The sequence below is a fragment of the Pseudoliparis swirei genome, chromosome 18, assembly GCF_029220125.1.
Source record: "Pseudoliparis swirei isolate HS2019 ecotype Mariana Trench chromosome 18, NWPU_hadal_v1, whole genome shotgun sequence".
Classification (NCBI taxonomy): domain Eukaryota; kingdom Metazoa; phylum Chordata; class Actinopteri; order Perciformes; family Liparidae; genus Pseudoliparis; species Pseudoliparis swirei.
Window position 1 is genome coordinate 2,913,356 of NC_079405.1, and position 15,403 is coordinate 2,928,758.

The window sequence follows — 15,403 nt, forward strand, 5'->3', positions numbered from 1 at the left end:
CACTTGTGCTGCAGGCCTGTAAACATAAACAACATTATGATAACTACTTCATACCGCTTTAAGGGCGTGTACTACACACACACACACACAAACTTGCACTGCTATCTTTGTGGGGACCCAAAATAAAAGAAGGACACTGGACTCTGGATCGTATAAAGGACACGTGTGTACAACTTAAAGGAATACAACTATGTTCCATATGAAGAGAAACACTAAATACTCTAAATCGTGTTGCTGTTGAGTGTCTTTTACTTTGAAAGGTGTCCCACCGGTGTATTTTTGCCCGGTAACAGTGTTCACTGATGCGCTACTCTTCCAGATCTCATAGATTTATAAATATAAAAATAATTCTCTCTATTTTTCTTTTTCTTTTTTAGTCGCAGATCCCAGGAAACGCCTCGCTCCATCTCTCCCCCCGCCGTGTGTTCGGGGTCCGGGTCGCGGAGCACATCTCAGACGAGGGTAAGAGGGAAAAGGTGTACTGGCCCTTTAAATCCCAGCTGTTGTCGTATTGTACACTTCACAGGTGTGTCCTCTATCATACTCGTATGGGGGACACTGACTCGGTCTCTGGTCTCCATGGTAACCACATCAGGAGACGCCTCTTTCTTCTTTCATTCCCTTCCTTCTTCCCCTCCTCTTTGCTAACTTTCTCCTCTTCCAACTCCCCTCTTTTCTTTTCCCCCTCCTTCTCTTTTATACCCGCCCCTCAATCAATCTCAGTTGTTTTGTTTTGTGCGAACAGGAAAAAAACGTCTAACCGTTATTTAACACAAATATCACCCCAAAAAAAAACATCCGGCGCCTGTCAGCCTCGACTGAGGGATTAAAACCCAAATCACAGAGAACAGGTAGAACCGTCTGAGTTGTTCCTGATTCCATTTCACTGTTTGTGTTTCCATGGTTACGCAATGCACAGAAGTGAAATACATATGTTTAATATCAGAGATTATCGTCGAGTGGATTAGTGTTTGAGAGAAAAGGAGAGAAAGAATGGAGGAGAAAGAAGGGGGGGGGAAGAAGGAAGGAAGGAGAAGGAAGGGAGGAAGGAAGGAAGGAAGGAAAAAGAAAGAAAGAAGGAAGGAAGAAAGGAAGGAAAGAAAAAGAAAGAAAGAAAAAAGAATGAAAGAAGGAAGGAAGGTAAAAGAAAGAAGGAAGAAAGAATGAAAGAAGGAAGGAAGGTAAAAGAAAGAAAGAAGGAAGGAAGAAAGGAAGGAAAGAAAAAGAAAGAAGGAAGGTAAAGGAAAGAAAGAAAGAAAAAAGAATGAAAGAAAGAAGGAAGGGAGGAAGGAAGGAAAAAGAAAGAAAGAAGGAAGGAAGGTGAAAGAAAGAAAGAAAGAAGGAAAGAAGGAAGGAATGAAAAAGAAAGGAGAAAAGGAAAGAAGTGGTGAAGAGAGGAAGAGATTAAACTGTCTCACACTTGACTCGACTTGACTGAGCATTCAGCATCCTTCACCCGGGCTGTGTGTGTGTGTGTGTGTGTGTGTGTGTGTGTGTGTGTGTGTGTGTGTGTGTGTGTGTGTTTGTGTGTGTGTGCGTGTGTGTTTATGTGTGTGTGTGTGTTTGTGTGTTTGTGTGTATATTATATATGTGTATATATATATATATGTGTGTGTGTGTATGTGTATGTGTATATATATATGTATATATATATATGTGTATATATGTGTATATATGTTTATATATGTGTATATATGTTTATATATGTGTATGTTATTATATATGTGTATATGTGTATATATATATATGTGTGTATTTATATATATATTTATATATATATATATATATATGTATATTTATGTGTGTATATTTATATATATATGTGTGTGTATTTATATATATATTTATATATATATGTGTATATTTATATATGTGTGTATATATGTGTGTATATATATGTGTGTGTGTGTTTATATGTGTGTTTATATGTGTGTGTGTTTATATGTGTGTGTTTATGTGTGTTTAAGTGTGTGTTTATATGTGTGTGTGTGTGTGTGTTTATGTGTGTGTTTATATATGTGTGTGTGTGTGTGTTTATGTGTGTGTTTATGTGTGTGTGTGTTTGTGTGTGTGTATGTGTGTGTGTGTTTGTGTGTGTGTTTTTGTGTGTGTGTGTATGTTTGTTTGTGTGTGTGTGTTTTTGTGTGTTTATGAGTGTGTGTATGTGTGTGTGTGTTGTTTGTGTGTGTGTATGTGCTTTTATTTTTAAGGTTTCAAATTCAATGGATTTATGTTGTAATATTAGAGACATTTTCTTATGACAATATTTCTACACTCAAATAAACAATAATCAAATGCAAAGAGAGTTATTTAACAACACGTTCGAGGAGTTTATAAAGTGTTTCCGGCCCTTTAAGAGGCGGCCATGATGCTGATGTGGCCCACGGTGAACGTGAGTTAGATGCTCAACGCTGTGGACGGTGAACGGCGTCTGTACGGACACATTGACCAATCACGGAGAGTGTGGGGATGGATTCTGGAACTAATCAAACACACACACACATAAAGTAAGTGTGTGTGTCCTCAGATGTACATGTAGCCCGTGGTGACGTAGGTAAAGAAATGCTCCAACACACATTTTAATGATTTTTAAATGTCAGCATGAAGAAAGGAAGTCTTTTTTTTTTAAAACACATTTTGAAAAGTCGCCACACACACACACACACATGGTTTCCATTAACGTGTGTTAATGCCAGGACGCAGCCACCGGCCGCCGGAGCCGCCGGAGCCGCTATCGCAGGCGGCAGCTCCTCTTCCCCTCCGTCCTGCGGGGAAAGAAAGAAAGACGGGGGGAGAGAAACGAGTGGAGAGGACGAGATAGAGAGAGGAGGACGGAGGCAGAAACATGGCCGCCAACACCGGCAGTTAGAGAAGTTGGCTTATAATCTCAAGGAGGACATAAAAAACTCTGCTTGTGAGTTCTAGTGTCCAGAGTGTTTATAACGAGGGGTTAAGGGGGAGGGGCTGAAACTAGAACCCACGAGAGACACACAGAGGGTCAATAAACACGGTGGTCACCGGACTCCATTGACAGAAACACTCGTTGGGGACGTTGCCTATGGACGACTCAAAGTGTCTTAACCCTTGTGTTGCCTTCGGGTCATTTTGACCCGATTCAATATTTAACCCTCCTGTCGCCTTCGGGTCAATTTGATCCGATTCAATGTTTAATGTCGGTGTTCTTTCGGGAGTCAACAAACAAACATAAAGTACCTCACACTTAAACTTGGAAAACAATATTAATTCTAATAATTTTCTGGAGATTTTAATAGCTGGGGTCATATTGACCTCAAGGGTAAAATATGTTAGTAAATATAAAGGTAACAGGAGGGTTAAACATTGAATCGGGTCATATTGACCCAAAGGCGACAGGAAGGTGAAACATTGAATCGGGTCAAATTGACCCGAGGGCAACACAAGGGTTAAGTATAAATAAATAAATGCATGAATAAATACAGGGATAAATAAATACATGCTTAAATAAATGTATAAATACAGGAATGAATAAATACATGCTTAAATAAATGTATATATGAACAAGTAAATACAAGAATAAATAAATAAATGCTTGAATAAATGCAGGAATAAATAAATAAATACAGGAATAAATAGATACATGCTTAAATAAATGTATACATGTATAAATACAGGAATAAATAAATACATGCTTAAATAAATGTGAACAAATAAATACAAGAATAAATAAATAAATACTTGAATAAATGCAGGAATAAATAAATAAATACAGGAATAAATAGATACATGCTTAAATAAATGTATAAATACAGGAATAAATAAATACATGCTTAAAGAAATGTATATATGAACAGATAAATACAAGAATAAATTAATAAATGCTTGAATAAATGCATGAATAAATAAATAAATACAAGAATAAGAAATACATGCTTAAATAAATGTATAAATAAATAAATACAGGAATAAATAAATACATGCTTAAATAAATGTATGAATAAATAAATAAATGCTGGAATAAAAGCATGAATAAATAAATAAATACAGGAATAAATAAATACATGCTTAAATAAATGTATAAATACAGAAATAAATACATGCTTAAATAAATAAATGTATGAATAAATAAATACAGGAATAAATAAATACATGCTTAAATAAATGTATAAATAAATAAATACAGGAATAAATAAATACATGCTTAAATAAATGTATGAATAAATAGATAAATGCTTGAATAAATGCATGAATAAATAAATAAATGCTTGAATAAATGCATGAATAAATAAATACAGGAATACATAAATACATGCTTAAAGAAATGTATAAATAAATAAATACAGGAATAAATCCATGCTTAAATAAATGTATACATGAATAAATACAGGAATAAATAAATAAATATATGAATACATAAATAAATAAATACAGGACACCTCCAGAACCGGTTAACAACTCTTTGCATTCAGAGTACAACCAGTGGACAACAACATAAATACTCCTTGACCCTTGAACCCTCGAGCCGTCACAGTTCCGTACTTCGGGTTGGTATGACTTTTAGAGTAAGCGCTCTAAATGAAGCATTGACCCAGAGCCAGTTCTCCATTATCACATCAGACACGTGGTCCAAAGAAAAGGAACGCAGTTGTGTAGTTGTGTGTGTTTGAATGTGTGTGAAGTCGCCTTTATCTTCTGCCGTGACACTGTTAAGAAGTCTATAAAAAGGATTACAACAAATATGTGCCGTCATCGGGCCGTGAGCTCCCATCAGCCCCCCTGTCAGCTCTGTTCGTCTGTTGATGTTGTTGTTGATGTTGTTGTTGTTGTTTGTTTGAGTCTAATTTGCGCATAATCCAGCCTCGTTTTGGGCGGGGGTGTTGAGACTGATGTCAAAAGAAGCTGCGATATGCAAACCTCTGTTTAATGGTGACTGACAAGCAGTGTGTGTGTGTGTGTGTGTGTGTGTGTGTGTGTGTGTGTGTGTGTGTGTGTGTGTGTGTGTGCGTATGTGTGTGTGTGTGTGTGTAAACTGCAGCTGCGTGTGTTTGTTAAATTAAATAGATTCCACCTAAATTGTGAAATCATTTAAATAACTTGGATATTATTTCATCAGTCGTAGATATGTATGTATATATATATATATATATATATATTCCTCCATCGGTCCCCTGTTAACACGGTAATACTGGATTTGTTGCAGTTTTATTTTAAAAAAAATGTTTTTCTTTCATACAGACTAGCCTCGCTAGCTAACGTAGTGCGACTGCATTTAAGGGTTGGAGGTCTCCAGTCCTGTCTTGTGTTTCATGAAACTTTTTGTCAGCTGCTTTTATTTATGGGCTCAGGAAGTCAGCCGGTGAAGTGATGGATTGGTTGCTGTGCCTGTCGGGGATGGTTGATGGTCACAATAAACCGCAGAGAAACAATGTACAACTCAGGGTTCCTTCAGGGGAGGTAGCTCTCACCCCCCCCCCCCCCCAACCCTCCACCACCACCACCACCACCCACACCCCTTCCCCCAACATCCAGAACAATATATATCCAACTGTGCAGCTCCACTGAGCTCTTTTAGCTCGCAGTTTTAGTTTAAAACCTCTTCACAAAGGATATGTTGAGACAATAAATGAGGAAAAAAACAAGCTAAAATTAGGAATGAATTATAATGAGATGTGTGTGTGCTAATGAGCAAAGCCTCCCACGTCCACCTCACTGGTGGTTTGATTGGTGCGGACTGCAAATAAATCTGTTAGCTCGGATATGTTAGCACGGATATGTTAGCACCGTTGCGTTGGTTCCACGCCGTGTGTGTATGTGTGTGTGTGTGTGTGTGTGTGTGTGTGTGTGTGTGTGTGTGTGTAATTGGTGGTGTAAAAGTCAAAGGGAAACAAGGAACAAGCTGCATTAATTGTGTAACCACGAGTCAGACCCACAACCTCGGGTCCTCAAGTTGGATTTTAATGGTAGAGTTTGTAATTTTAAGGTAATTATCTTAACCGCCGTCGCTCACATTCATGATTCACATGAGGAATTAAACTTTTAGTTTTAGTTTTTTGTACATCTTTCAAGAGCAGACATGAAAGAATCCTAGGAAAGACTCCTCTCACAGAGGTGTCGTTATGACCTCGTGCTACTTTATATTTAACACTATAATACTGATTACTTTCTTTCAATCATTTCATTTTAAGTTTTTACAAAACACAAACTACCAGACAACGAAAAACAACAACAACAAACATGAAATGACTGAAGAGCATAACAACCAACGATACGAACAGGACAGAAATCGAAATTAAATTATGATTTTTATTCCTTGGCGTTCAAATGAATAATATCCCGCCAAAATAAAACTCAAACTGAGCTGCAGGAAAAACAAAACACGCCTCCAGCTTGAAGCTCTCTATAGTCCCCAGTGTGTGTGTGTGTGTGTGGGGTGGGGGGGGGTGGGGGTGTTCGGTTCCCCACTTGTTATTATTTCCTCTGGTGAGTGTTGGTCATATCCTTCTCGGCTGCAGAGGAGACAGCGGAGGGAAAGATAACGCCGGACTCCTCATTGGGTCCTTCAAAATAAAATGTAAAGAAAGAGAATAGTTCAAAGTAATAATGATAATAATAATAATAATAATAATAATAATAATAATACTGACGCTCAACAGCCCGGACCTCGAGACTTTTAGGATAAAGGTTACGCGTAATCATGTCCTTTCAAAATAAAGCTCCAACGTAGGTTTACTGTCTCGGATCACCGTGCACAGGTCTGAGTAAACCGGTCCCTCACGACATTCACACTGGGCTCCGTGGGTTGGACCCCGTCGGACCGCATCCCGTTCTGTTGTGTCACGTCGCCGTCGGCCCGTGTTGCTCACGGGGGAAGCGGAGGGCTGGGATGGAGAGAAGTGAACGGAGGTGAAGAGAGAGAGAGAGAGAGAGAAGTAAGGCTGCGATGAAGGAGGTATTGATTTTCTATAGAGGCTCTTTAATCAGAAGCTGTACTGACACACCCCGAGGGAGGGTGTGTGTGTGTGTAGTGGTGTGTGTGTAGTGGTGTGTGTGTGTAGTGGTGTGTGTGTGTGTGTGTGTGTAGTGGTGTGTGTGTAGTGGTGTGTGTGTGTGTGTGTGTAGTGGTGTGTGTGTTTGCGCGCAGGGCTCCATTCAAATTACACTTCATCTTTTTCTCTGCGGACACCTTGAGTGTGTGTGTGTGTGTGTGTGTCTATGTCTGTGTGTGTATGTGTGTGTGTGTATGTGTGTGTTTGTCTATGTCTGTGTGTGCGTGTGAGTATGGGGTGGGTGTGAATGCTGTTATGTGAACTGTATATGATTGTGTGTTCCTTTGATGTGTGTGTGTGTGGGCAGGCTAAGGATAGATAGACGAGGCTGCCCAGTAGATGGATGAGTGGAACAACCAGTCGTTCATCATCTGGAGAACAAGGAAGGAACGACTGTGATGAGGAGGAGGAGGAGGAGGAGGATGAGGAGGAGGAGGAGTATGAGAAAGAGGGAGAACAGAGGGAGAACAGAGGGGGGTATGAAAAGGTAAGAGAGTAGGGATTCATTTAGGGGGGGTGGGTTATGAATATTTAAAAAACGAAACGCTTTGCAAAAACCATCAGACAGACTCCTACAGAATGCTTTTATTTTGAAATTCACGAGAGAACATGTTTGTGTGTGCACGTTGGTCAATCTACTTTTCATAAAACCAGATCCATAATAAATGTTTTAGTGGGTGCGTTATATATATTTTGCACCGTCTTCAGATTCAGTCAATTAAATGTTTGCCGTAAAAAAAAGAAACAAAGAGCAGGAGGCGCTCCTCCTCCTCTGGCCTGGAGCCGACTCAGAGACATTCCTTCTCTGAGAGCCTCTGAAATCGCTCTTTAATTACTCGTCAATCGCCCTCGTATTAACTGCCCTCCCTGAGCCCCCCCCCCCCCATCGATCCGTCCGTCTCCGGTTCCCGGAACAACGGTTCATTAATGCGTCCCCGCGAGAGGCGATCCGTCTCCATTATCGCCCGTTGGCCCGCGGCAACGATCTATAGGCAACCTGTGGAGGCAACGCAGACGGCTCACATTGCCCCTGTGTGGGAACTGGTAGTCAACTGGAAGCCAACTGGTTGCCAACTGTTAGCTAACTGTAGGCATCTGGTAGCCAACTAGTAGCCAACTGGTAGCCAACAGGTAGCTAACTGTAGGCATCTGGTAGCCAACTGGTAGCCAACTGGTAGCTAACTGTAGGCATCTTGTAGCCAACTGGTAGCTAACTGTAGGCATCTGGTAGCCAACTGGTAGCCAACTGTAGGCAACTGGTAGCCAGTTGTAGTATTATATATATATATATATAATGTATATGTAAATACATTCTGCGTCTTCAGATCCGTCCACCGGGTCTGAAGACGACTTCTCGGACTCCGGCGAGGCGACTCCGGGTGAGAGCTGCTCCAGCTCCTCCTCCCGGACACAATAATACGAACGCCTGCTGCTAAATCTAATGCAATGCAGTGTGACCTTCAACATCTGCCTTTAGACATCAGCACAGAGCTGAATATTAATAAAAAATCCAATATTAAAACGATGTCACAGAGTCGACGAGGCCTCGGATATTGCGACAGTGAGTCTCAGAAGCTCTGAAGCCTCGACTGCTGAACCCGGTCGTCCTTCATCTGGAGCCGGGACGGAATCTAAAGTAAAATGTTTGTCTCAGCAATAGTAATGGCTTCAATTGGTTTGTTTGGTTGTTGTTTCACCGTTGTAAGAGCCACACATGTATGACTTGATGAATCAGAATTTCAGGAAAGTTTATAATTTACTTTCTGAATTACGGAATGGTTTATGTTCATGACAGACGCTGCCTGGAGGGAGATTTAATGACGTCATGACAGCAGCAGGTGGAACGCAACGAGCTGCATTAGGCACTAGAGCACATCGTTTTCTACCGGAAAATATCGGAACATACCGTAACATATCGAAACATAATATAACATATTATAACATATCGTAATGTAACGTAACATATCGTAACATACCATAACAAATCGTGATATATCGTAACATAGCATAACATAGTGTAATATATCGTAACAGCATAACCTATTGTAACATATCGCAACATAGCGTACCATATCGGAACATAATGTAACATATCATAACATATCGTAATGTAACGTAACATATCGTAACATACCATAACAAATCGTGATATATCGTAACAAATCGTAACACACCATAACATATCGTAGCATACCGTAATATATCGCAACATATCGTAACATACCGCAACATATCGTAACATACCGTAACATATCGTAACATATCGTAACATACCGTAATATATCTCAACATATCGTAACATACCGTAATATATCGCAACATATCATAACATAGCGTAACATATCGTAACATATCGTAACATAGTATAACATATCGTAATATATCGTAACAGCATAACCTATTGTAACATATCGCAACATAGCGTACCATATCGGAACATAATGTAACAAATCGTAACATACCGTAACACACCATAACATATCGTAACATACCGTAATATATCTCAACATATCGTAACATACCGTAATGTATCGCAACATATCGTAACATACCGCAACATATCGTAACATATCGTAACATACCGTAATATATCTCAACATATCGCAACATATCGTAACTGTGACAGGTTCGTGGCTGTCACCGGTAGGTTTTCCCCCCCCTAAGCACCAAGGAATGCGCAACCAGAGGTAACGTTGGTAACGTGTTTTTATTTGAGCGCTCTGACCGCCGACTGTGTCTCTGCTCATGGCTCCCCTCTTCCTCCTGTCCAGCTCCTTTATGGGGACAGAGCCTCGCAGATACACAAACCTAGATTGTCATCAGCTGGTCTGATTGTCCTCAGACCAGCTGATGACAATCAGACACCGTTCCCTGAACTACACCCCCGCTCCACCCCCTCTGCAGCCGAGCTTAAACACACCCCGCTGCCACAGTAACATACCGTAACATAGCATTACGTTTCGTAACATATCGTAACATCTTTTTCATGCAGACTTCTGTGGCCGCGGTTCAGAAGGTCGGCCGTCAACGCCGCAAGTGAACGCATCGGAGCCTCGAGGCGCCGGCGTTATTAGCTATATTAGTTAATATAATTGTTAATTTGTTGTGTCATGTTTGAGTCATGTTGCGATGCGCATTACTTTCACGGTTTCCTTCCACCTGTCTGGGGTTTCTCAACGTTTCTCCAAGCACCATTTGAGGTTATCGAGGAAGTCGGCGTCCCCTCGTTTATGAGAATGATGAGAATGAGAGATATCAGTTTTCACTTTTCGGAAAACGGCAACGAGGCAAAAGGTAATATGGACAAAGCGAGTGGAAGCTGCATTTACCTGGAGCCCCGACATGAAGATTATTCTGCAGTGTGATATGACAGCAGAACCCAAACCAACCGCTTTAAATATCTCAGAATCGTTCCTTCATAATCTGCCTGACTCGCCCGGCAACATATTTTGGTTTGGCAGATTTCTCACTTTGAATAATCAGACATACGACTATGATCTCCAACAAAAGGGTCATTAAATATCGTCCCCATCTCGCAAAGAGGGTCAGAGAAGGTGTCATGGCGGCCTACTCAGTGGCTTGAAAAATTTCAATCCTGCAATTATTGAAACATTTGGCATAAAAGACAACGACAACAACAAAAGATTTATTTTAGAAACACTCTCCTGTAAACTGGCCGCCAACCATTAAGGTGTAAACCCCCCGAAAAACCAAAAATACTCAATTTCTCTCTCTCATACACACAGGGATAAGTGGGGACCATAACAACACGGAGGCCTTGATTTGGCCCCGGCTGAGGGCATCGGGTCGGGTCCCTTTTCTCAGGTCGACAAGCAGCGTGAACTGTCTACAAAGTGGGAAAAGGAAAGGTACATATTATTTTGACAGAAGTAAAGAATCCGAAACACCGGAGCCTGGAGTGTGCCGCCGGGATAATTGCAGTCAATTAGAGTTTCGTTAAGAGCACTGAAAAAAATGATACGATAAAAAAAAAGCTATTATATGCATTTCAATTACACATTGATGTGTAAAAATGTTTAAAAAAACATAATTAAATTCGCCAGTTAACAATTCCATTTCCTTATTCTCTAAATGATTGACTCACAAAATAAGTACGTATTTGCATTTTACCTGCGCCGGTCTATAACCTTATTTTCCTTCAATTCATTCAAATTATCTTTAAATGTATTTTTAACAAATGTTTGCAGGGAAGATGGAAGTCTTGATGGTCCTTAAAAATCCAAATATGAGCTAATTCCCCTTTTTCTATATAATACCGTCACAAAGTAGCCGATCTATAATTCATAGGGCTCACAAGCGCTATCTTGTTTCATGCATCTCGTAACCATGACGCCCGGGAGGAGGAAGCTTGCAAAGCTAGTTAGTGTGAGGCTCAGGAAGCCTCGTCACGGGCTGTGTGTAAAGCTTGGTTATTACTGTTATTATTACTGTTATTACTGTGTTATTCATACTGCGCATGTATATTCTCTTGCTAACGCAGCTTTGAGAGATTTCTGCCACAAAGACGTCGAGCATTGTGTAAAACGTACCGACGGTCCGATGTGCATGTCTAACGAGGACGAACCAAACTTCACGTAGAAGCTACGACGATATGTACGAAGTTCTGAATCCATCAGACGGCTGAAATGAACGAAGCAGAGCTGAAGGAATCGGATTGTTTGGCGTATTTTGTCAATTTTATTCATTTCTTTGCACATTTTTCACCGGTAGCTTTAGTTATAGTGCTTGTATTAACTGTGGTGTTGCATGTACACACACACACACACACACACATAACTGTCTAACTGCCGGGATCACTTCAGTCTCTTGATATTTTGCACTTTTTTGTGTGATGCTTTTCAAACTGCATATTTGATTAGCTTTTCTTTTGGAGTCGACGCTTCGGTCGTCGCTCTCGGGCTTGTTGTGTTTTTTTGTTGTTCTTTTAGCTTCGGCGGCGGGGAGATGTACCGCGTAATGTTCATGCAACTGCTCTGTGTTTGAGTTCAGATTCTTTTGGGGATCAGTTTCTGACATCTTCTGGTCCAATGGAGCCGTTTCTTGTTTATTCAGTCACGTCTCCGGGGTTGTTTCACGGTGATGAGACCCTTTCTTTCCCTTCCAAGTTGGGAAGTTCTTACAGTACATCGTCTAGTTTTCAGATGTGTTCCGATCAAAGCAGCCTGAAGCAGTCAGGGCCAAGTCGTGTTCCCGGTCCTCATTTTTAATTAATCCTGATTCGAGTCCCACTCATGTCTTCAGAGGAGCGCATGGGGAGTCACTACACTGACAAGGACCACAAAGACTTTCAGATTGCGACATCACTCCTCTCCTCCCTCCCGGGACCACCCATCCACTGTTTGCTTTGTCCACCCCGGGCTGCTGTAGTTCAGGAGATGATACACCAATGAGAACCGCTTTGTAAATGTTATTGCTGCTAATAGATCCCCCCTACACACACACACACACACACATGATAGTACACACTGTACCTTTAAGAGAGAACAAGTATGACCAATACTGTACACACTAAAGATGTGCTACCCCTCTGATCCTCTGAGCTCTTTTCTGTCTCTTCTCAGTAGCATCTCGTCTTTGCTGATCATCCGTCGGGCTTCACTCCGTACCATGACTCAGACACACATATATGAGGCACTCGGACGCAAAACCCGAGTCAAACAGAAGGAATCCGTGATTTGACAAATCAAAATCCACCTGTTCAAAACTGCTTTTAATGTGTGATTGTGTGCTCTGTACGTTCTTATTTGCTTTTATCGTTTGTTTTTATTGTAATTTTTAATGCATAGCTTTTAGGATTTTTTAATTATGTGTTGTAAAGCGTCTTTGAGAACTGAAAAGCGCAATAGAAATTGTATGTATTATTATTATTATTATTATTATTTGAGTGACCTTTAAGGGCCTCGCCCGGGCGCCGGGTTCCCGTCCCTCACTCATCTCGGCCCACTCGGTTTCATCTCTCTACGAGGCTGACGGTGCCAATTCAAAAAGGTCTGATAGCATTTGATACAATTCTTCAGGCAATTCTTAAAATCAATCAATCTTTGAGGTCACGGTGGGATCACGAGCAGATATTTCGTCACTTGAAGGGGTCACAAGCCAAAAGGTTGGGAAACCAACGGCCCCAATGCCCATTAACCCTCCTGTTACCTTTATATTTACTGACATATTTTACCCTTGGGGTCAATTTGACCCCAGCAATTAAAACCTCCAGAAAATTACTAGAATTAATATTGTTTTCCAAGTTTAAGTGTGAGGTACTTTATTTTTGTTTGTTGACTACCTAAATTTCCCTTTAAATATATAAAAAAGTTGATATTTCTTATATGTTTGACACAGTGAAAAACAGCCTGGGGTCAAATTGACCCTAAGGTAACAGGAGGGTTAACATGGATTTACCCAGTAGGTTGTAACGAGTCTCAAACTGTGACTTGAGGGTGTGAAGAAGCCGTTCACCGAGTCACATAACTGTTGTTACCATGCCTTTCTTCCGGAGGCTCACATGTTCTCCAACGGTCTTCATCAATCTCTACTCTGGTCTTTATGTTTCTCTTTGTTCATCCGTCAAAGTCTTCGTCTTTTAAAACAAACTTCTGTCTCCTGACCCCGACTCGCCTCTCGTCGCTCTCGCTCCTGTCCGATCCTTCGTTGTACCCTTCCTCTCCTCTCCTTTCCTTTCCTCTCCCCCATCTTACCTTCTCTCTCTTTCATGCAAAGGAGATATCTGGATGTCGCTGCCGCTTCCTTTTCAACAGACGCGTTTCTACTGAAGATGACGAGCTCACTTACTCGTCGTATATCTGCTCTGATAGTCTGTCGCTTCACTTATCTAATTCATCGTCGGCTCTTTCATTCGTGATTGATTATTTTTGTCTCAATGTTCCAGAGTTGAACCAACGATTGAAGTATTTTTTCGAGGGAGACTCGACGCTCTCTTTCATCGCTTGTTTTCTCAAAGCAAACGATTGGAGAGACGGTTCCACACAAAAGACCCTCTGAGGGAACTTTAAAAAGAAGCCCACCACGGTCCGCCTCACGAGAAGTCCATGGTTCTCTTTTCTCATTCCAGCCTGGCTCTACATGCACCAAAGTCTCGGCGTCTTTGCGAACAACCCGTTCGCTCGGTAAAGAAAGTCATCGACTGCAGGCGTCCGCCTTATTCTTTCTGATGTTGACAGTAATTTACCGACTCGTGCTCCTGCCGGCTGGTTTAGCGATTTCTTTTTGTCCGGTTATGAGTCTCAAATGTGTGTCTGAAGCAAAGAACCTGTCCTCTTGCGTTCCCTCCAGATCCTCGCCTCTGCGCGAGTCTCTCCCTCCCGACCCCCTTCGCCCACGTCCGTCCAGCATGTCGCTGAAGGTCCAGACGAGCAACGTGACCAACAAGACCGACCCGAGGTCCATCAACTCCCGGGTGTTCATCGGCAACCTGAACACGGCGGTGGTGAAGAAGTCGGACATGGAGGGCATCTTCTCCAAGTACGGCCGGGTCCTGGGCTGCTCCGTGCACAAGGGATACGCCTTCATCCAGTACGCCGGCGAGAGGCACGCCCGGGGCGCCGTGGTCGGGGAGAACGGCCGGGTGCTGGCCGGACAGACGCTGGGTGAGTCCACGTGGGGCAGGAAGTCAGGTTGGGGGGGTGAAGGAACCAAGACTATTGGGCAAGAACCAAGACGACGTTGGTTTTATTTGAGCTTTTTGTTGTTGTGTAACTTACGTAATTTCTCAGAAAGAAGAACGAGAACATCCTCTGGCGACTGTGGGTCAGAGGTCAGCAGGTCCGTCTTTCAATCAGGAGGTTGGCGGTTCGATCCCCGCCCTAGTCCATGTGTCCTTGAGCAAGACACTGAACCCTGAATGTCTCCCTGTGGCTCGTCTACAGTGTGTGAATGTAACATGATTGTAACTTGCTTTGGATAAAAGCCTCAGCTAAATGACATGAGATGTAAACCTCCTGTTTAACCCAGACGACAAATTATTCTACTGGATTTGAATAAGATTGCTCGTGCTGCAGGACAGGAAGTCAGGTTGGGGGGGGTTGAAAGAACCAAGACTATTGGGCAAGAACCAAGACGACGTTGGTTTTATTTGAGCTTCTTTTTGTTGTGTAACTTACGGAATTTCTAAGTAGAATGAGAACAAACATACTCGTGTTTAACCCAGACTAAAGATGATTTAACTGGACTTGAATAAGATCACTCGCGCTGCTATACATTCATATTGCTGGCCGGACAGACGCTGGGTGAGTCCACGTGGAACAGGAAGTCAGGTTGGGGGGGGGGGGGGGTAGACGACGTTGGTTTTATTTGAGCTTCCCTTTGTTGTGTAACTTCTGGAATTTACGATAAAAGGAGTTGTTTTT

General features: G+C 41.7%; 1 protein-coding gene across 1 annotated transcript in view; it reads left to right on the forward strand.

Annotated features, from left to right (window-relative positions):
• Window positions 1-406: 406 nt before the first annotated feature.
• Window positions 407-15,403, forward strand: part of raly (RALY heterogeneous nuclear ribonucleoprotein) — a 37,988-nt gene continuing 22,991 nt past the window's right edge. The window contains exons 1-2 of the mRNA XM_056438524.1: window positions 407-462; window positions 14,331-14,644. Coding sequence (XP_056294499.1) covers window positions 14,389-14,644 — 256 coding nt within the window. The 5' untranslated portion in view covers window positions 407-462; window positions 14,331-14,388. The remainder of the gene's footprint in view (window positions 463-14,330; window positions 14,645-15,403) is intronic.